At 38.5% G+C, this 23,267-nt stretch overlaps 1 protein-coding gene across 1 annotated transcript in view; it reads right to left on the minus strand.

The window, feature by feature from the left end:
• The window catches only part of PRMT3 (protein arginine methyltransferase 3), a 56,245-nt gene that overhangs the window by 9,327 nt on the left and 23,651 nt on the right, over positions 1-23,267 (minus strand). The window contains exons 10-14 of the mRNA XM_021528530.2: positions 20,098-20,176; positions 14,429-14,616; positions 12,317-12,403; positions 643-693; positions 368-455 (exon numbers count right to left, since the gene is read on the minus strand). Of these exons, the coding sequence (XP_021384205.2) occupies positions 368-455; positions 643-693; positions 12,317-12,403; positions 14,429-14,616; positions 20,098-20,176 (493 nt within the window). The remainder of the gene's footprint in view (positions 1-367; positions 456-642; positions 694-12,316; positions 12,404-14,428; positions 14,617-20,097; positions 20,177-23,267) is intronic.

Genomic DNA, 23,267 nt, shown 5'->3' on the forward strand with positions numbered 1-23,267 from the left:
AGAATATTAGTAATGTCAAAATTAAGAGAATGCCGATGTTCTGATTCTTAAAATTTTCTGCATCAGAAATGCTTTGATACAGAACTTTTCTTACCAAAATTCCAGTATACAGCTATACAAGTGTAAGATATATGCCCACTTACAAGATACTTACGCATACATTTATGTGTAATTTTAAACCAGAATTTTGTACACAGATACTTCCCTGGTTTGATGAGACAGAAAAATTCCTTCAACAGCAACTGGAAGATTTATTTACTAGTTCTTTTTGACATTAATGTAATTTTTGAAATATTTTATATCTAGATTTAATGGTAACAACACTGTAACACAACCACTGCTGCACCCCAACTGAATTGAAATATACCTGCTTCTACAGGAATTGGCTTCTCCAGGAGAAAAATTGTCTGTTTCCAGTGTGTTTTGGTACACTGGGGACCAGTTGAAAACAAGACCTGCAATGGGAGAGTTCAAGAGTTGGATTAAAAATAAGCTTTTTCAAATCACACCACATCAATCAATTACCAAACAAATGCATATGAAGTCTTTGCTACAGCAAAATAGACTCACTGCCGAATACCTTGACACAAAATAAAATCCTCATCTCTCAAAGACATTTTTAAAATAAAAACCCCCAAATACCTTGTTGTGGCAGTTCTTCTCAAATAATACATCAAAGTAACCAGCAATTGCCTATAAAAAAAGAGGTGAAAATGTAAATACGATAAAGTAATAACAGTGACACTCAAGAAAAATTCTATGATTCATATATGCATTTACTGGAATTTCTACTTCTTTTCAAGTGTTTATCAAGAGGAACAAGCTTGTATTTACACTTTCAAGTATGCTAGAAATCCTAGGTAAAAAAAAAAAAAAAAAAATTATGCCATTACACCTTTGCTCTACTTGAGAATATTCAGCCCACAGTAACTGCATTTTATTACACATCAGATTTTAGTATGGATTTCCAAAACAACCCACACACCTTAACTGCAACAGCCTTTCAGATGTGCAAATCCACAAGCACAAAACTCAGTCCTTGTCCTGTCCATGACCCTCGGTAAACACACACCAAGTATCCCTCCCACAAGAGATTCTGCATGGTTTCTTCACTCGCTGTGTGGCTAAACTGGAATTTCCACAGAAGCCCCCTGTGAACAGAGTCAAAGCACAACCAGGCAGGGAATCCTTTTCTTCCTCTACTACACACACAGAATAAGGAAAAACATGCACAAATGCTTCCTGCTGGCCCTTGCAGCAGTTAATAGATTCTAACAGTAACTCTCCATATGATTCCTTCTCTGTCTCTTCTGCCACCCCACTCACAACCTCAAGAGCCTCTCTTTTCAGTGTCTAATTCATTAGTGGGACTTTTCTTCCTGTTTGAATAGGAGAAGAAATCATAGACTATTTTGGGTTGGAAGGGGCCTAAAAGATCTTGTTCCAACCCCTGTGCTACGGGCAGGGACAACTTCCACCAAGCCAGGTTGCTCCAACCCCATCCAACCTCACCCTGAACACTTCCTGAGCTGGGGCAGCTACAGCTTCTTTGGACAACGTGTGCCAGTTCCACACCACTCTCACAGGGAAGAATTTCTTCCTAATACTAATAGATATAAAATGTTCACACACAAAGCACTACATTGACACTGTTAGTCACTCAGTCTTTTAAAGGAGAGTCCCAGAAACCCAAATAAAAAATAGAAGATGCTAATAAAATATCCACTTCACTTCCACCTGTGAAATCCTGTCCATGCTTACCTTTATTTGCTTCCTCTTGTCCTGTAAAAAGGTTAAAGCACATCAGACCCTGGTACCAAGGTAGCTGTGCTTCTCTATCACATCAGTCTGAAGAAATAACCCAAAGAGAGTTTTTGAGTAACCACAGTGAGCTAAAGTTACTCATCTGGATAACTTTATGGAGAGTCCTTCTCCATCCCTGCCATGGGAGGAAGGAACTTTCCCAAATCAGCTGCATCCAAAGAAAGTATGTACCAATGCAGTGATGGCAAGCCTGTTCCATGAGAACTCACAGCAAACAACCCATTGTAACCTCTCTCTTACTGCACCAGGGTTCTTCTCCTAGTCCAGGACCAAGAAACTGGTTGTTCTGAAAACCTAAAAATGCACTTTCTATAGCACACCCTTCATATAGATTCACACAAGATAGAGACAGAAAAAAAAGTAAAACATGTTTACAAAATCAGGGTATAGGGTTTTATCACTATGAAATATGTAATATGAATAAGTCATTCTGGTATTTTTCCTCTCTAGTCTAAACCCAAAACAGATGTTGCCAACACAATGAATTGCATTTAACCAGTAAAACTATCCTAAAGTACCTACTTTTCAACAAAGGGCACTCCAGACAAGCCTGGCAAGTTCCAAATTCCAATGTGGCTGAAGAATCAAAGTACAAAACAAATTGACACTGAGAGTCCTTCATGACAAATGGGAATCAGACAGTGGAAACAGTGACTCCTCCAGCCCTTTAGTAAAGTCCTATCACTCAATCTGAGAATCTCATTCCTAAGTGAATTAAAGCCTTGTCTCTAATATACCTTTTGAGTAAAGACTGAGAAGGTTTTGACAAAGTTCTATTGACCCATAAGACTCCATTTATTGATGCACAATCTTTTCTGGACATTAGTCAGAGATCTACCAAGTCACATAAGATATTTTTCAACCATCAGCTCAATACTGCTGGTATACTTACAAATAAGAATTAGGACATGATTACTGCAGGAAAACAAGGTTCTGACAACAAAAATACATTGAGGGGAAAAAAAAAATCTGGCTTCCAGAGAAAATGAGACAACCAAGCTACATCTTGGATCAAAAAGCCAAAAGCTCCAGGCAGACAGACCTAGCTAAGGTGGAGGCAAAAATCCATACACTTGGTAAAAAGAGGTGACAGAAACACCCTACATGCTACCCTGAGAAAAGGCTCCAGAGGACTATTTTTTGGAGCCAAGTTCAGGCTGAAAAGAAACTTAGTCACAAGCAAAGTGTTCCCTGCTGCCTCTCCTGTTAAGGGAAACCAAATTTGTACCTTTTGTAAATTATTAGATAAATAACTATGTTATTCTTTACAGTATCAGTGGTTTCCCCATCTGAAACAACCTGAAACACTGACTTTGGATATCTAATAGAGTAGTAGTAATAATTATTAGGCATCACAAAGATCACCTTAATCAGAGCTCCAGGGACTACAGAGAACAAGAGCTCTACATTGATTCATTAATTTCTTCTTGTTAAGTTCTAAAATGGATAGGTATTCTTCAATATTGAACACTGAAATAACTGTTGAGCCAAAAGAAACCAAAAATAGAAAAAAATTATTGCTCAAGTTCCTGAGGATATGCTCCTGTGAACAGCTCTGGGAATGCCTCAAAATTCTGTCAGTTAAAAATGGGCAGTGGGGGCACCCCAAAACTGAAACACACACTCTGGTGAGTTGTGTCACCAGACAACCCCAGCCCTGTTTAGCTGAGCAGAAATTAATTTTTTAAGTTAAATACAATGAGGGGAAAGCTTGAATGACATTTTGAAAACTAACTGTAAGAGCACATATTGCAATTGAGAAATCTAATGAGTATCTTTCATTAATTACTTTCAAAATGTTTTTGAGCCAACTAGAAGAACCAACCACACACAGACTTGGTTTGATGATTTCCTTTCTGAAATTGGTTACATCTGTATAATTTGTTTTTACCAACAGCGTGTTTAATCTCTATCTCTCATATTTTAAACCTTTGGGAAAATAAGAAGTCTAATACAAAACCCAGTAGTTACTGACCACCTGCAAAATTTGTCTAATATTCCCCATGATAGCTATTCTACAAGCCAATTACAGCTGAGGAAATACAAAAAGCAAAAAAGCACTGAATTAATATACCTCACTTCAATGCACATAGCCTGTGGTTTACAGTTTAAAAATAAGAAACTGAAAATTTTTAAAGCTGATGCTCAACAGAAAGTTATTTGCAAATATCCAGAGAACAATAACCATCTCAACTCTATGCCAAAGCCTCCCAGTAACATCCAGCCTTCTTTTTCTCTCCCTGATTTCATATGGGAGATTTTGTTTGATAAATTGCATGTGTTGCCTGCCAGTAACATCACCCTGAAAGGCACTCAATTTATCCAAATTAGACATTATTTTAATGAAGTAAGTTCAGTTGTATTTCTGAACACACACCCTATAGGAGGTATTAAATTCACCAGCTGTTCTCAAGAAATTGATTGTTTTGTATGGTCCTCCATAGTTTGTGTACATTCATATATGTTCATTCAAACACAATGCTATACTTAAAATTTTAATTATATTGTCAGTGTTCTGAGATCTTTCTGCTTTTGAGCTGTTTTGTCATCTCTTGTCTGCTCCAAGCCAAAGGGATCTCAAGCCAGAGATCCTAACACAGATATCTACAGACCCCTTACAAAGAGCACACCGAGCTTCCTAAAATCCACAGGTGATTCTGCAGAATGAGGAGGAGGTACTGGAGAGGCTTCACAGAAAGGAACGGAGCTGGGGCAGGGTCTGGAGCACAAATCTGATGAGGATGAGCTGAGGGGGCTGCGGGGGGTTTAGTCAGGAAAAAGGAGGCTCAGAGGGGACATACTCACCCTCTACAACTCCCTAAAGAGAGGTCTTGAGCAAATGGCCTCATCAAGTGGCACCAAGGGAGTTTAGACTGGATATTAGGAAAATGTCTTCACCGAAAGGGCTGTCAGGTAGGTGTTGGACAGACTGTCCAGAAAAGCAGTGGAGTCACCATCCCTGGAGAGATTTAAGTCACATTAATGTGGCACCTGGGGACATGGTTTAGTACTGGACTTAGAAGTGCTGGGTTAGAGGTTAGACTCAATGATCTTGAAGCTCTTTTTCAATCTAAAATTTTATGTATGCCTCCAGAAAAGTACTGAAAGATACAAGGGCACAACACAGTTCTAATAATTTGTCCTCTCAGTGTTTTGCAAAAAGCTTAATATAAACCATTAGAATTTGTGATTTTACATGAAGCAGTGGGAGTCACAGAATATTCTGGGTTGCAAGGGACATGTAAGGATCATTGAACTCATGGCCCATATGGGATTAATGCTTCAACCTTGGCATTATGGAGCACCATGCTCTGACCAACTGAGCTAATGGTTCAGCCTTCCTTGAAAGAGCTCTGCAAAATTAAAATCCCTGACAGCATCACACAGGTCTGTTTCAACACACTCCCAACACCCCTAACCAAAACAACCACCACCACTCTCAAGCTGTATTAGTGTAAGCACTGCACCACTTCAGAAACTGATGTGTTTGATGAAAAAGTAGAAATAAAGTACACGTACATGTTGCTTTCTTCAATTTTAGCTACAAACACTAGTCCTGTGTATTTAAAACAAGATCTCACAAATCTAAAAACTGACACAAATCAAAGTCGAAATACCTGATAACAAAAAGCTAGCTATAATATTGAGGGTTTGTTTACTATCTTCTTTTACGGAATTTATACCTTCCCATCTTTCTTTTTGTAACTTGTTGATGTTTATGTTGAAATGCACAGTTATGTATCTTTTATGTTTAAGTGCATTTCAGAGAAATACTTCTGTAAAAGTGAAGTTCAAAATATTTTCCTTTCATTTGACTTTTGAAGAGTATCCCAAATTGCAGCAGCTATAATAATCACAAGCATCTATTGAATATGCAATACTACAAAGAAAGAGATTTCCAATGTCTACAACTTGAAGTAAGATTTGGTCCTCCCCTCTTGTTGTGTAACTTATCACATGCAGCAAAATCAAAGGAAAAAATATCGCAAGTGGCATACTAGAGGCAATCAGACACATGCATATGAAAATTAAATACGGCTGGCCAGATTTTCATTAAACATCTTTTTTACAAGTCAAACTAAAGAAAAGGAACAAGCAAATAACTTCCCCATAAATTCTAAATGATGATTTACAGCTACTGCCTTGGATTCTTTTTTTTTTTTAAGCAAAATGACAGCTGTTATTTCTCCTACTGCAATTTCTATCATCTTTTTGTGACACCTTTGACAGCTCATTTACAACTTCACCTACAACTAATCAGTAAGAATTTAAACCTTCTTTGGAAAAATCTTTCAAGTGCCAGTCTCCTGAATACCATGAAAGAGGAAAACGAAAAAAATTACTTCTAAACTGGTAATAAATAATTACAACTCCAGCCTGACATATGCTCAAGCCTCAAAGGACAGTAAATATTAGGAAACACTACCAAAATATTATTCTTCCCATTCTCAAATAACTTGCCAGGAGAAAAGGTAAGCTATGAGGACAAAAACTCCAACCCCAAAACAAAGCCAATATATTTACCCAGGGAACTAAGGTGGCCAAATAAGGAATGAAGGACACATTAAGGATTAGATATACATTAACAGATATACATTACTGAGACTGCAGAGCAACATCCTATAAAGGTCAGAAGAGTTCACTCAAGTAATAATAAAATACTCCTGAAATTAAAATAGGAGCAACAAACTCCTACCCAATTTTGTCAACCCCACATTTTGATGAAGAGTTCATGTAGCTTAAGGTCTTCATTCATTACTGAGGGTTTCTAAGGTGTCCATGCAAACATATGAAAAAACTGTAATTTCAGCAGGTCCTCCTAGTAAGATTCACTTGTCTTCAAACTGTTTTTCTTCCCTTCCAGCTAAATGATTTCAAGACTATTTTTCTCCTCATTTATTCATGTAACATGTACCAAATATAATAAAACCACAAACAGCTTTAACATACAACAAATGAGTACACGTTATTTACACTCTTCCACTCAGAGCCTTTAGCTGAAATGCAAAGAAAAGTCTAAATTTTAATTCAAATACATCTGAATAAGGCCTTTTTCCTAAAGAAAATGGCTGTCTGTACATGCAGCATTTTAACAGGACAAAACAAATGAGACCGCTCCTTTCCTTATGAGAACTCAAAGGCAGCCTTACCAATTCACTCAGGAACAAGGAAATTAAAAATTATCATCATCACTATCACCTACAGTGAGTAATTTATCATTCTTGCTCTTCAGTAGTATCATGTTCCAACAGTGAGTGGCTACAACAAATACAATTAGACAGCTGGCCACAGAAGTGGGAGATAATGTGCTTTTGATGGAGTTTATCCAAGCATGGAGATGGAATGTTTGTCATCCATGCAGCAGAGTTGCTGCGTTTTTATCACAGGGAAAAGAAACCCCTGGCAATTAAAACCCAGCAATTTTGTGGTTTAAAGATTAATAATCTGGACATCACTGCAGAGGAGGCTACAGATAAGTAAACAGATGAGAAGGATAAAACCTGCTTTGTAACATGGTAGAGCAGTATTTCCTTTACTCAGAAATCAAGCATTCAAGGTGGATTTAACTGTGGTACCCAAACCAGATTTCCAACTTCTTGCTTAAAAAATTTAGTTTCTCACCTAAGGTTGGAACAAAGATTCATACGGTAACACTTCTTGCTGGCTCCCAAGTGGAAGACCTGATATTAAGAAATGAAACTGCTGAACACTTTAGAAAATTTTAACAAGCAAAGATTTTTTCCCTTACTCAGAATTATTTGCTCTAATCAACTCAATTTCCTTTTTCCTCTTGAAGGTTTTAATACATCAGTCACGTTCTCTAGTTCATTATCCTTCTTTCACCCCCTTCTTCCCTCCCACTTTTTATACACATACCCTGCTCTTTGACAAAGTCTCCTGGGAGCAATGAAGAGATACTGCCATTTTCCTCTCAGGGGATATTGTTATTCAGCTAGGAAAGATCAACCTTGATGGACTCACAGGGGAAATGCTTGCAAACAAAAAGGAAAGTTTGTCAATTGATTTCTATACTGAGGGTAATCACCATTATATTTTATCTCAAAAGCTCACACAGTGATCAACTTAGAATACAATTAATGGAGTATTTTTCTAGCAGCATCTACTAACTGATATTAGCCAGATGTCTCATTAAAATCAACAGTGACAAACTCTAGCTCTTTATTAGGAAAATGCACTTCTGCAGGCTAATTGATTTTTTTCTTTTTTGTTTTTGTTTTTGCTATTATCTTTGTAGGATCGAAATCAAGTGAACTTGTAATAGAAGCACTTTGGAACAATTTCATATGATGAATCATGCAACCGTTTCACACTTTGAAAATCTGCAATCTTTGAAAGCTAAAATAATTATATATAAAATTAATGATAGAAAATGCTTCTTTGTGGCAAAGCATGCAAGGAATGAAGAAAAATTAACAGAAGCAATATATTCTCAGAAAAAAACATTAACTACCCCACCATCCCGTCTCAGAACTTCTAAAAGACTAACCAGCACATAAAAGAGCGCATTTAAAATGTTTCTTTTTGCTCAATCATTTTTTATTTCTTTTGTGTATTAGATTTGTTTTGGGGAGTCTTATTTAATTTCTTGAACATCTGGAAATAAAAAAAAATTAGAGCCTTAATAATTTTTTAAGGCTATGACTCAATGTATTACAGGAGCAATACACTCAAGATGCACCTACAGTAAGATATGAGACTCATCTCTTATGAGCATGATTCTGCTAGGGGTTTTTTTGGTCACATAGAAATATGAGAGTAGTTTCAAATAGGTGGAAGGACAAACAAATCAGATGTGTCAATGCTTTGTTCTTAGCTTTGTGAACTGCATAGCCTTTTCTATTTTACACAAGCTCATCATGATGGCTGGGCATTCGTATCCTTAGTACATTCATCCAAACCCAGAACACAGCTGAGGGAAAACTAAGGACAGATTTTAGAGTTTAACACTGTTTGACATGGGCAGATAGTGACAGGGCAAGGAGGAATTTAAACTAAAAGAGGAGAGATTTAGAGTTGGTATTAGGAGAAATTCTTACTGTGGTGATAGTGAGGCCCTGGCACAGGTTCCCCAGAGAAGCTGGGGATGCCCCACCTCTGCAAGTGTTCAAGGCCAGGCTGGGTGGTGCTTGGAGCAACCTGAAACAAGGGGGGGACCCCCTTGGGCATGGCAGGGGGTTGGAACTAGGTGATCTTTAGGATCCCTTTCCAATCAAAGCATTCTATGGTTTTGCCACAGAACCATGAAGTGCAGCCTCTCCTGTCTGAGGGATCCTGGGGGTGTTCCAAGCCATGACCAAAGCAAGCGTGGTAATGAGTAGCTAAAAAACTGCAATTATGGTTCTGACTCCTGTCAGCCTTTCCAGCATCCTGTCCTGTTAGCAAAGACAAACAGGCTGATGGGAGGAAGCAGCAGACCCTGATAAGGCTGTTACTTCTAGAGATACCAGCTGAGAGTTTAGCTCTTCAACCATTATGTTACACACTCCAACCAGAAGAGCCCACAGCCCTTTTCTCTTACCTACTTGCTAAATTACTTCCCATCAGTGCAAAGCTTCTGCAAAACCAAGTTCAGCACCAGCAGTCGTGCATGCACTCCATGCTGCCCACACACTTGAGTGCAGAAATGTCTGCCTCACACTGCTCTGCATGCACACAGTGCCCTGGGAGGGAGCACAGAAACCCATCCACACAGCCAGAACTCAAAATGTCCCTCAGACATTTTTGGATATTTCGGACCCAGGTCAGAAGCATTTGAGACCCTGGCAGGCAGCTGGAAACAGCTGTAATTTTGGATTTGAGCCATGGAACAATTTACCAACCTTGTAGGAAGAACAAGAAGTCATAAAAGTTTAAATACTATACTAAAAATAGTCACAAAGTAAAAGGAAGAATTTTTAAGTACTGTACAGGGGGGTTTCAGGTCCTATACAGGGGAGTTTTGATTTTGTACATAGAGGTCAAAAGTTTTAAGATAGAGAGATTTAGGCCTATCCTGTCCTCCCTCTTTCTTCTTCCTTACCTCCATGTTCTTAGTAATGTGAACACTCACAAATTCGTTTAAAATAGAAAAGCACCATTTAATATAAATAATAAACATTTTAAAAAACCCTATAAACATTTAACACATCATGTACCATATAAAAGAGAGCAGCAACCCTGGGCGGGGGGAGAGAAAAAAAAAAACGAAAAACAAAAAAGATGACTAAAGGTGTGTGTGCCTTTACCTAAGATGCTAAGCAAACCACAGCAGCCCAAAAACACAATCTTTTAGATAACTTACAATAAACAATCATAAAACCAAACAACAAAAGACTACTAAGCCTTTCTTTAAAAACACAAGTTAAAAGAAGAATTTTTCCACCACACAAAGCCACCCTCAATCTAAAGTGAGCTCCAGCAGCCAGGGACAGTGCAAACCACGAGCTGCTCTGCAAGAGGATCCTCAGAACAAATAGCAGAACTATGTGCCCCTACAGTTTTCAGTCACCTGGTTTCTAAGGACAGATTATTCAACAGACACAGTCCTAGTTCTGATGGTGCTGTGCTATCAGCAATGTTGATGGCAACATCAGGAATAAGACAAGCAAACCTGCTTCCACACTTCCATGGCTGAGGAAAAGCTGCTTCCAAATAAAATGCAAGCATGTAAAGATGGATTTCCACTTTGCTGGTTTTGTGGAGTATTTTTTGTAAATAAAGCAAAGATATTTAAAAATGTTCATATTTGAAAAAAACCCTGAAAAATCTTAAGATACAAATACCAAACCCTAGAATTTTGGGAAATGTAGGCAGCTTTCTCTTTTTGTGCAGAAAATGAAAAGCCAGTAGAACAACAAAACATATGCAAACAAGAAATACATAAAATATTATTTTCAAAGGACAAATTGCAATCTTAAAGCATCTCCTCAAAAATTTCAACATAAATAATGGACTTTTATTGTTCATTTACTGCAAGGTTAGGCAGCCTGATATGATGGATGAACTGTCAACCTTCAACTAAACTTCCACAATCAATCATAGAAACTGTGGAAATTTCAGTCGAAGTGTCAATAAACTGAAATGATGAAGTGCAAAATACTTTACAGCATTCTGATCATTTTTTAGAACCTGCATGCGCTGCAAAATTTCAGAAACACTGCTCTCGTCCCACTTCTCTCCCCTTCTTCTTGGAAGTCACAAATTTCAGGTATACATCTTGATTTATATGCCAATGATGCCACAGAATCACAGAACAGAAATGATGTTTTTGTAAGAGCTTAGTGCTGGGGAAAACAATGTTTATAAAATAAGCTATTTTATTTTACCCAAACATCAGAAACATGACCAAAATTTCTTAAAGATTCCTGTTTAATCAGTTATTCAAATCTGGCCAAATTAAGAAAATTAAACCAGGGCTGCAGTGGAGCTTGTGGAGCTTGATCTCAAATCAAACCTGACTCTGCCCTGAGGCAACGAGATTTATCCTATGATACCTTGAAACAGGAGGGGTTCCATTTGTATACACAGACTTCTATTTAATAAACCCAAAAATGTTACTGTGTATTCACCTAATTTGGTGATAACTGACTAAATGACAAGTAAATATGAAGTATTTTACACACCTACTAATTAAAAATGATAATGATTTAAACTATATACATGGGAAAATTTTACTTTTTGACACCAACAAATTCTTATGCAGACTGCTGCTCTGCAAAAATGTTGGCAAATGCAGCAGCATGACCTAACATCCAAACCAGGAATTACATTGCCTGATGCAGACATGCAAGATATTGTCATCACCCTAAGCAGTTCATATCATACAGAAACATATTCTTTTGTCCAGAGGAAGCATGCAGCTCTTCTTTGCATACTCATGCAAAATCCCAATAAACCAGCTGTAGCAAAATTACCTCAATATATCAGACGAAGCCAAAAATTACCCTTTTACACTTGATTTTGTGATGTGATTTAAGCATGAAAGCTCCCAGAAGTTTCACAATACTCCAGAGGGCAAAAATTTCTGTTTTTATTACTGATTTCAGAGCGTAATGCTCCTTTGTCAAATTTGATGATGGTATTTTAACAAATTGTTAGAAAGCACTTAGAATTTGTATTGCATATAAAAGCAAATTACTGAAATTACTGTAAAAATTAGGCCATCCTGCCTTTGCTTATGTAGTGTTTGAAAGCTCAATGTATTATTTAGGCAAGCTAACACCAGACTTTGTTGTATTTCAGAAAATGGGCTAGAGAATAAAACAGAAAGATCCCAGTGATAAGGCTCCTTACCCTTCCCTTTCCTCACCTGCATTGCCCCATAACACCGTTACTGGAGCTTTGCATCCATCTCTCATTATAGAAAGAGCTCATCTGACACCTCTGTACTGCAGAAAGGAATGTTTCAAGGCATAAATGAAGGGTAATTAATGGATTGTCTCTTAGTCCAATGCAGTACCGACCATGTATGAAGAAAGTGAAATTGTCTTACTGTACACTGTGTGCTCATTGTAATGCTCAGGGTGAAATCTGAAGAGAATTCCAAGTCTGGAGTGGATGCAGTATTGCAGTCGATATGCTGTCAAAAAGGGTAATAAAATTCTGTCAGTAATGGTGAGGAATGTCAATTAAGATCTCCCTTTAGACAAAGGTTGTTCAGTTGTTCTCATTATGAGACAACTTTTATAAGGCAATACTGTTTCAGCTTTCCAAAAAATGGGAAGAGACAAAAAAAACTACCTAATGCCATGTGACAAAAGACCTGAAACTCCTCTCCCTCACATGCCCAAATAAACAGATACTTTCACTAGCACTGGTATGGAACTACACATAGAGGCTCATTCTGTTCAGGAAAGTTGTTTCTTGATGGCAGCTGCCCCTTGTTGAGAGTGAACAGCTTTCACAGGCATCTTGACCTGTTTTACCCCTTGTTCATGTAGTCACATGGTAAACTACACCATCAAACAGGTGTGGGTTAAAACTAGGGGATTTTGATTTGCCAGATTGGATTGTATCCATCTCAGAATAAATGAGGTTTAAAAAGATCTTTAGAGAATCCCCTTGCAGTCTTTCACTGGACTCGCTCCAGGACAGTCATCTCACTCCTGCCCTGGGGAACCTGAGATTGGACAGGGCACTCCAGAATTCACCTCCCTGGTGTACAGCCAACTCCCTGGGGTGCAAGAGAAGATACATCTCTTGAGCTGCTGGTGATAAGTCTTCTTCCTAATGCAGCCTAGGAGGCTGCTGTCTGCCTCTGCCACAAGGGTGTGTTTAACTGGCTCATGGTCAACTTGGTGTAAACCAGAACCCCCAAATTAATCTCTGCAAAGCTGCTTTCAGGACAGGAGGTCCCCAGCTTCTGTAGGTACATGGGGTTATTCTTCCCTCCTCTCTGCAGGATTTCTGCACCCAGCTCTGGGGTCCTCAGCACAGGAAGGACATGGAACTGTTGGAGTGAGTCCAGAGGAGGCCACCAAGGTAAGGCAGCACCTCTTCTGCCAGGAAGGGCTGAGAGAATGGGGATTGGTCAGCCTGGAAAAGAGAAGGCTTTGGGGTGACCCAACTGTGGCCTTCCAGCAACTGAAGGGAACCTGCAAGAAAGATGGAGAGACTTTTTCAAAGAGCATGGAGTAGCAATGGGGAATGGATTCAAACTAAAAGAAGTTAGATTTAGTTTTGGTATTAGGAAGAAATTCTTTACTGTAGGGTGGTGGAGCCCTGGCACAGGCTGTCTAGGGAAGCTGTGGCTGCCCCATCCCTGGAATTGTTCAAGGCCAGCTTGGAGGGAAGTCTGAGCAACCTTGGATAGTGGAAGGTGTCCCTGCCCACAGCAAGGAGCTGGAACTGGATGATCTTTAACCCAAAGCCTTCTATGAATTTTCATGCTGCCTTGTCTTTCTTTAGGGAATGTTTTGCTTCCTGAAAAGTTACACTACTAACTATACAGAACAAGCAGCACATGATGTCAGCAAACACACCGAAGTACCTTCTGTAATAATCATAATGATGAATGGGAACATTTTTAAACTTTCCCTACAAAATATAATCCATTTGTTCTGTGGAATAGCTATTGATTAAAACAATTTACCTATAATGCCACTGTTCCACTCATTAATTTTACTACTTTGTACTGTAACTCCAGCAAACAAGCACATGCATTGATTTTAAGTTATTTTAAAAATCGTGACTGCTAAATGAGAACAAATGACTATAAAGCCATTCAGCACAACTCTTATGCTACATGCTGCACAATGACAAAATTTGATAAGCCATCTGAGCTGGACAGTGGTCATGACAGCATGGATTAGAAAGGGATATGCATGCACTGCTACCAGTAGAGCACTGCCAAAGTAAATTTGGCTTTGGATAGAAGAAATCATAGAACAGAACAGTCTAAATATTGGAAAATCACCTTACTAAAAGCTCAAAGTTGGTAAAATAGCAATTAATATAAACCTTCCAGTTTTAGCAGCAAGAACCTTACTGCACTTTTAAAATTTTGAAGATGTCAAAGTTTGTGTGTGCCATGTGAATTTTTGCCCGTCCTCCATAAACCAAGAAAAATTCTCATCTGCCTCCTCAGGATTATGTAATATGGTACCTTAATGACACAGGCTGTGGATATCAGTGTGTTTGGATCCAGCACCTCCACAACAGCCTCTGGAATGACAGCTTTCTTCATACAAGACATGTCAAAGCCATACACATCTTCCCAGAAAAGCAGCTTGTCCATGTGTTTATTCATATCCCCAACAGCTACCAGACTGATGGTGCATAAGTCAGGATAAACTGTAACAACAGAAACAGAGTACTGAAATTTTATTTTACACACATAGAGGACTTTTTTATTCCTTTTTCTAAAAGTGATTACATCTCAAAAGAATAAAAAACCTTTTTTTAGCTCTTGAACAAGGCACATTTTCTGCTACTTTACTTTCTAGAATCCCATTTGTCCACTGAAGAGACTACACACAAAAATTGAATTGTCACACACTAGTCTGGTATTTCCTATTCATAACAAAATATCTTTGTAGTTGAATCCCAATACCAGGTAATTAGTGGAAAGTTGATGTCTGAAGAAAATAATTTGGAACAGCCTATTCTGGCTTCTGTGCAGAGACTAACCTAAAATATATTCTATAACAGTAGACAGACACCCAAACAGAAATTCAGAAATTCAAGCAAAGGCTTTGTAATAACAGGAAATCTCTATGTGTAAAGACTTTATTTTCAGAAAAAAGCATATATTCTTACTCAAGAGTTTTATTCATGTTTGCTATCAGTTCTGGCTGATTCTAACCTTACAACCTAAAAAATTATTTCTAGGTACTGGACAAAACCACTTTTCTATCTGATGCTGAAGAGTTGAAAGTGGCCCAACAGACAGAAGAGAACCTCATGGATTCCCTCCCTCCCACTTTCAGGATAAAGCTATCATTTTGCTTTTCCCTCTCCCAAAAACATCTTCAGAACAAGTAACTATTTACAGATTTTACAAATAGTAGTGGAAGACTGACATTTGCCTTTTTAACAGCTGCCAACAAAGTCAGTCAATCTCTTGGCAATCTCGCCTGACTGGAAAACCCACAAAGAACAGCTGCTATGTACATGGCTGTCTAGAACCCTAACAAATAGTTAAAGAAGTTCAATTTATATTTAGCTAGGTTTCTTTTCACAAAGAAATTCCCATGCTTTGTTCTTCAGAGTTTTAAAGCCTCTAAAGTCATATACATGGAATTCTTGACCTGATTTCAGAAAGAAATGTCAACTAAAACACCCTATTTAATTTAATTTTATTTTATATTAATACATGAAATGGGCAGTGTTAATACAACTGAAGCCAAGCTTCTCTCTTCCTCCCCAGAATCTGATGAACTGTAAAATTAATTTTGTCTTCAGCTCTGCTTGAAATTATAGTTTATCAAAATGAAAAAATCATTGCTATAGCATGGTAGGTCAGAGAAGCAGTATTTTCCACCTTGCAAAACACTGAAGATAGAGGCAGCAAATTGCAATTAGACCTTTCATATAGTAAGAACAGTTTTAGGCCAAAGGATAATAAATAAGATAATAAATAAATAATAAAAAATAAGAATATTATAAATAGTGATAATAAAGAATAACCTTTTCTAAGTAAGTTTTTTGTTGTTCTATGAAGACACTGAAGTACTGACACTGACGTTTTTCTCACTTGCTGACTATTTAAAGCAGAATAAATAAATATCAGCAAGTTGAAATTGGAATCCCATTGGTAAACTATCATCACCCCTCCTTTGCAGCTGAGCAAATCGGAGCAAAAGGTGTCTCCAGGAACAGCCTACAACTCACTCAGCAGTACAAAGACAGTTTGATAAGAATCCTAACAGGAGGATAGTTAATCTGTCCTGTCCAAAACTGATCTCTTGGTTCCAGCACACCTGACAGCTGTCACACAAGCACAAATCACCATGTGTGGTAGTGGGAGTATCTGCAGGTAGTTTCTGGAGCCATCACTGAGTGAAGACTGTTTCTGCAAGCTTTCCCATGCCATATACCTCTGGGTTCGGAGGGTCAGGGTGACCCCGAGATCCTAAAGGGTCTTTGCTTCCCTAGCCTGATGCAGACAAAGAAGGAGCCTGGAATGCTTCTGATTGTGTTCTCTTCTTATCTAAACATCCTCTGACCTGCCGAGCTCAGGCTAGCAAGGAGGCCATGGCATTCTGCCCGAGCCTCGGGTGGCTCCCACATTATATACTCAAAACAACATGTCTGTGTTTGTAATTTATTTCCAATTCCCATCACCCATGTTAGACTGTGAATCTCTAATTTAAACCAACAGAAAAGTGTCACCATTACACCCAGACACAGAGGACAAGACAAAGGGGAAGGCCAGGACACACCCAAATTCCTCCATCGTGACACCCTTGAACCCCATTCTAAAAACCCCAAAATTCTACTTTTCCACCCTGTGTTAATTCAAGTAACACACTACTAAAACCCTTGTGGCTTGTAATTCCTCATACAAAGTTGGCAGCTTTTTCCACAGGCTAAAATCAAAACCACATCTGTTTTTGACTTCATGCCAGGGTCTCCAAGCCCCCTGCCAGGGTCTTGAGACAGTCAGGGCAGCCAGAGGGATGTGCTGGACTCCGACATTCCCACAGCTGTTTAACAGTGTGCATGTGCAACACTTGGCTTTGCCTCACAGCATTCACACCTTCAACAGCAACCACTGATGGTCCAAAACTTAAAAGACAGTGTGATACAAACAACAAAAGTGAGGGATAAGAGCTTATAAGGGATAATTTCTAAGGGGAATGGGTTTCATAGGATGCAATGGTACGGTGAGAAGAGAGATGAAAAATCAGTCCTTGGTTACAGAACACACCAGGAGCATTGTAGTGCCACTGGAAACAAAAATTAAACCCACAACAATACTTTACAAACTTCCTTCCTCTGACTAGCGCAAATTTCTAGAACATTCTGTAAACCAAAGAGAAATTTAATCACCTCTATCAAGCATAAAATATTTGAACTGGATCATAATCAATTTTTATTAAATCTTTGTTCTCACAGCAAATCCTTAAATCAGCAGTGGAACTCACGATTGATTATACAATGTGCTTAAGAACAAGGGAAAATGTAAACATAAAATTCTCCAATTTAGTCTGCATTTTCACTATTAATAGCAGCAAAAGTAGCCAATGTCTATTCAGACTGCACAAAAAGGAAATCTGTGTTCCACCAGCAGGACTCAGGCAGAAGACTACAGAGATTCATTAATTTACAGACCCACCCATGTCCTACACACTGTACTGGGATTTGACTGAAAATGTAAGCAATGCTATCTGAATCATCTAAACACTGGAGTTTTGTGCATATTTAAAAGCACCTGCAGAAACCTGCATTTGCCATTTTCCCGTAACCCTTGATTTCCCTGGAAATCCTCTGCTCTTTCTGTAATACTTTCCTGTGCAATCCTGACAGACTTGTCATTTTTTTCCCCATTAACCCTATAATTCAGTAATTATTCCTTCTCACAGGTGAAATGTGCAAAATGCTGATTGGACAAGAGCACCCACTCCTCCGAGCTCTCCCGGATTCATCACTTTGACCATCTGTGTCCTTCTCGACTCGGTGCCCACGAGCCATCCGTCACCACAACAGCTCACGTGGTGGGGAGAACATGATGGGAAATCCTTCAGCCCTCAGCAATGCCTCACACAATTCAGGATGCTGAAGGGGAAGACAGCAATCCTCCAGATAAAACGTAGTAACTCCACGTGAATGCCATCATCATTTGGATGTGAAGGAGCATTATGTTTTGGATGTATTATGTTTAGAATGACACATTTCTTACCTTTGTCGCCCCCTGACAATGTGAACTGGACTCAAGTGTGTGAAAAAATCTATACTTGAGCAACAGTCCTAAAGAACAAACAGATGGGCCCTGGGCAGCAAAAATGTTATGTTCCCAAACAAAGCTCTTCTATACTGTACACATTATCCTAGACAGTTTGGCACAATCCACCCCAGCATGCCAATAGGCTGAACTGAAGTAATGATGATATGACTGACTGAACACATATCTGGAAATTTGGATTCTATTCCTGGCTCAGTCACTGAAAGATCTGGTCAAACTGCAGCTGCTGCTATTGCTTTTTTCAGCTTTCAAACATTCTCTGCAATAATGATCTTGGGCTCAATAGTACCAAGTGCCTTTAGACATAATTAAGCAGATTCAGGAGTTTCTCTGGTAAGGCTTCACCTCAGAGTGAACTCTTAGTTCTGGCTCATCTGGATTTGGATGGGCAATTCAGCTCGCTGCAGAAGAGCCTGTGCTGCTGAGCAGCCTTCTCATGGACCCAGGGCACAACCTCTCACCTGCTGGACAAGCTGGCAGAGGAACAGCAGCTGCAAGCACCTTAATGAAACTGCTGACAGACTGAAAATCCCATTTGTGCCTATACAACCCTGTGTGCTTTGTCAAGAATCAAAGAAGGGCCCAAGACCATTGTCAGACCCCAAAGGATGAGTGTACTGCAGAACCAGGACATCCCACCTCTCAAAGGAATCTCTGGGAGTTACAAACTAAGAGCAAACCTACCAACAATACAGTTTAAACGGAGGTCAGAAATTTCTGGCCTTTTTCAGAAGGCTTTGGAAGTAGTAACTAAACATAAAATGTTTCCTTACGATTTTAGGGAATGTCTCTGGATTTAACTGTATTCCAGTGTAAAATTATCAGCACATATCTACACGGAGTACATACCTATGTTCCTGATGTGGCTGGACTATTCTACATTACTGAAAATAAAAAATTCTTATTCTGTCAGGCTGCTCAAGTGGCTACTAAATATTCTGAGACATCTCTTGCTTGTATATTCAGCTTTGTGAACAACTGCACAAACCCCATTTTTCCTGCGGCACTAGCAGTGTACAAAAGCTCACTGCAACCAGAGGGAAGCACTGCAGCAAGCACAGTGACACAGTCATTAATCCAATCATTAGGTCAGTGTAGTGAAGCTGTGTGCATGGTTAGCACAAAAGAGGAAAAAAAACCCAGACTGATGACTACAATTGAAAAGGTCAATATGAAATACAATACTGACAAAGGGATTAAGCACATGCAGAACTCATGCACAAAACTCTATCACATAGAAATAAATACTTACAGGCATTTAAACGTTCCTTAAGATGACTTTATCTAAGCTACTTAAATGGGTAAAAGAACTCCAAAGCAAACACTTTTGTTTTGTCACAACCCTACCCTCAAGCAATAAAAATAAAGAGCATATTACCACCAGAATAAATATGCTGAACTGAAGCAAAGTATTTGTTATTTCATATGTTTGACACTATGTCCTCCCCACAAAACGTCCCTCCCTCAGCAAAACACCCTATCCATTTTTCCTCCAATCCACAACAGCATCACATCTCACAGGATAAAACTTATTTTCCTCTGTTCATAGTTATGCAGAAACTTGGATTTCAGAGGGGGAAAACAAATGCCCACATATGTGGGAAGAAACAGGGAGGAAAAATTTAGTCTATACTTAAGAATAAATAGCCCCCTCTATTCTTAAAAACATCATTAGTTTGAGACCTTGGTACCCCATCTAATGTTCTCCTATTGCCCATACAGTAAATTAATGCCTTGAAGCTCCTACTAATGGAAACATTTTTCACTGAGACTGGCAACTTTCTCATCCATGCGTAGCATATTCAAAGTCTCTGAGTTCATTTAGCTTATCCCCAGAGCTAAATTTATTAAAAGAACTGAGCACCAACCTGAGCCTCCCTCTGCCAGGTACTTGTCCTTCGCATAGATGACAGAATCCAGCATTGACTCAAAGAGAAGGAAATAACCCTGTTTACAGAAAAGGGAAAGAATTGAGAAATCATTGTGTTTCTTATACTTAGTCATTCTACAGAGAGGCTTTATCAACACAGTTTAAGAACATTGTAAGCCCAGAGAGTTTTTCAACAACAACACTGTCACTTCAAAACTTGTTATATAAAGTATCATCTTTAATTTCCCAAACTGCAAGCATGTAGCACACAGAGAAAATAAATACACCATCTACACCAACAATTACCCAACAAGAGTCCTACAACATCAAAAGACATTGAACTCGACTCAAAGCAAGTGAAAAGCTGCACGTATTGATTTTTTAATAACTGTGAGGTTCCAAGAAAAATAAAAATAAAAAAAGCCCTTCCCCTTCAGATCTGCAAGTAACACTAAAACTATTGTCAGAGAAAGGCCAAATAGAATGCATCTTTGCTTCTTCATATTTGCAACCTCGTGATGCCCTGTATCACCCTGGGTAGTGCTCACTAAAAGAGATGGAAATAAATCATGTACCAAACACTGGTTCTCTGGGTGTTCCACATCATTTAGCAGCACTCAGACTTGCAAGATTTCTAGGATAAAAATGGTAATAACTAGATTTGCACAGGGCTTTTTTGTGTTTGAATTAATTTTATGGCATAGGATACTGCTATTAGTGTTTAGAAATTTTATTATTATTATTTTATTATTTTTCTTATTGTTAGTTTATTGTAAACCTTAATTTGCTGAAAGAGGGAAAGATTCCTTATTTGAATATTTGAGATATTAAAAAACTCCAACAGAAGTATCAAATAAAATTAGCATTTTATAGAGAACATCCCCGTTCTCAACTAGTTCTAAACAAACTGCATTTACAAGATATACAGTCCTTTGTTTTCCCATTGATATACTGATTTTATACCATCCCTGTCCTCCATCATTACTCAATACAGTAACATATTTCATCTACATCCTCACAACACCAAATCAGTCAAGACAAACACCAACAAATCTGAATTTTCATTTACTTAAATGAAAATTTCATTTTCATTTTAAGACACAGCTTAGCCACATGGCTTGATTTAGTTGGCAAAAACAAAATGGACAACCAAAGTCCAGACTTTGGACCTTCAGTCCTACACACCCAGTTAGCAGAAATTTACCAAAGAAAAGCTAGGAAGCTGCAGCAGGGAAGTTTCAGATTGGATGTTAGGAAAAATTTCTTCACTGAAATGGTTATCAAACACTGGAACAGGCTTGCCCAGGGCAGCCCTGGAGGGATCTAAAAGTCATATGAGTGTGACACCTGGGGACATGGTTTAGTGCTGGACTTTGAACTGCTGGGTTGGACTCAATGATCTTAAGAAAAAATGCTTAAACTTTAGAATTCCTTATAAGCGCCATTTTCTGCAGCCTTCAGAGAAAAAAAAAAAAAACAGAACTGAAAGCCCCAGAAACTTGAAGCATGATATATTCGTATTCAAAGAGAACAGTGTGAAAATAATGGCCATGTCATTTTCTCAATCTGTTTCTTCTGGTAATAGTGCTTCACTGAAAACTTTTCTTCCTAATCTTGCCTGTTCTTCTATTTTACTGTCCAACTTCTGTACATCCTTAGAAAAGTCCCAGAAGGAAGACTACTACTTTGTGAGCAATGAGGGTATTAGTAAGCTTTGCTGAACAGTTGAAAAGGTCTGGAGCTCCAGTTGCATCAGGCAGGAATAATTTGATGCCCACAGCAAGTCAAAAGCACAGAATGGAACAACAGCTTTCTTTTTTATATGGTTGTGGCTTAAAAATAGAATATGTTTAGCTCACAAAAAGTATTTTTAGATGCCTTTAACTGAAAATTAGTTGTTTCCACAGTATTTTAAAGGTAACCTCTAGGACATATTGAAGACTAGTCACTAGCAAGAGTCAATAATTCACAAAGTGACATCTTTATGGATTAGGTCTTCAGTTCCTTCTTTGTGCCCACTAACTACACCTGCCAACCTGTGCAAGGAGTATAGCTGGAAAACACTCTCAGGAGAAATATAGAAAAATTCTCACCATTCTTTCCCTGACCTTTCCACTCTGGCACTGCTAGTTCTCCCCCAACTCCCAGTTCTCTCTCCCCCCCATTTATTATAGCATTCCTCTAAGTTACATAAACCATCAATGGTACAAAATCAAGTCATTTACGACTCACACCAAAACATTTTGCTCAGTGTGCTGTGATCATCTGTAGTGTAAGTTAGAATGCAAATTCACAGCCTGCTGCCCCACCTGTAGGGGAGCCTTCTGGAAAGAGAATTACATCTGACATTTTTCCCTGGGATGCTGTGGGGAACTCTTGCTTCACCCCCAAAAATGGTCAAGGGCTTATTTTTTCTTAAGCATATAGTGACATCCTCAAAATCAGTCACTGCAGAGAGATCTCTGTGATACAAATCTGTGAGCTGCATATTATTAGTACAATCTTAATAGTGGCTAAACTACAACACATAAAAGGTGACATTCTCTGTTAAAGACAACCTGAATGCACAGAACACCTTAAATTTTATGTTGTCTCATTACACATTTCCTACAAAAAAAGCTGGCCATTACCTTCTCAGAAGGAACATAAACTCCTTATTTTTTGTATTTGCAAAGCTGTAACAAAATGTTCTCTGGCTAACAACAAAGGCCCAAGTAAACAGATCTGGACAGGAGCAGAAGTACACAGCACTGAATAACTCTGTTCAAGCACACACCTGCCCTGCTTCATGTCTGCCCAAGGAGACAGCCACTGAATCCATTAGGAATGTGAATATTGCTACATTTCTTATCTATCCTTTATATCTGTATTCTGTGGTCCTAACACAATTACAAAAGGCTCCTAGATCTTTGATGCCTTAATATTCTGCAATGTTAATTTTCCCCTATTATGCAAATATACTACAGCACTCTCGTATACATTTTCATTTTAATGCAAAGCGACATAAAAATATTTGACCAACTGATCAAAATATAAGTATTCGAGTTCTCTTAGCTTTAGTGTTTCAGGATTAGCATGGTAATCTTTCTAGAGAAAAAGAGCTTAAATTCTTTAAAAGCATCAAAAAGTGGATTAGCATGTTTGCAACTGCAAGAATTAGCAGAATTG

Source organism: Lonchura striata, chromosome 6, assembly GCF_046129695.1.
Source record: "Lonchura striata isolate bLonStr1 chromosome 6, bLonStr1.mat, whole genome shotgun sequence".
NCBI classification, from domain to species: domain Eukaryota; kingdom Metazoa; phylum Chordata; class Aves; order Passeriformes; family Estrildidae; genus Lonchura; species Lonchura striata.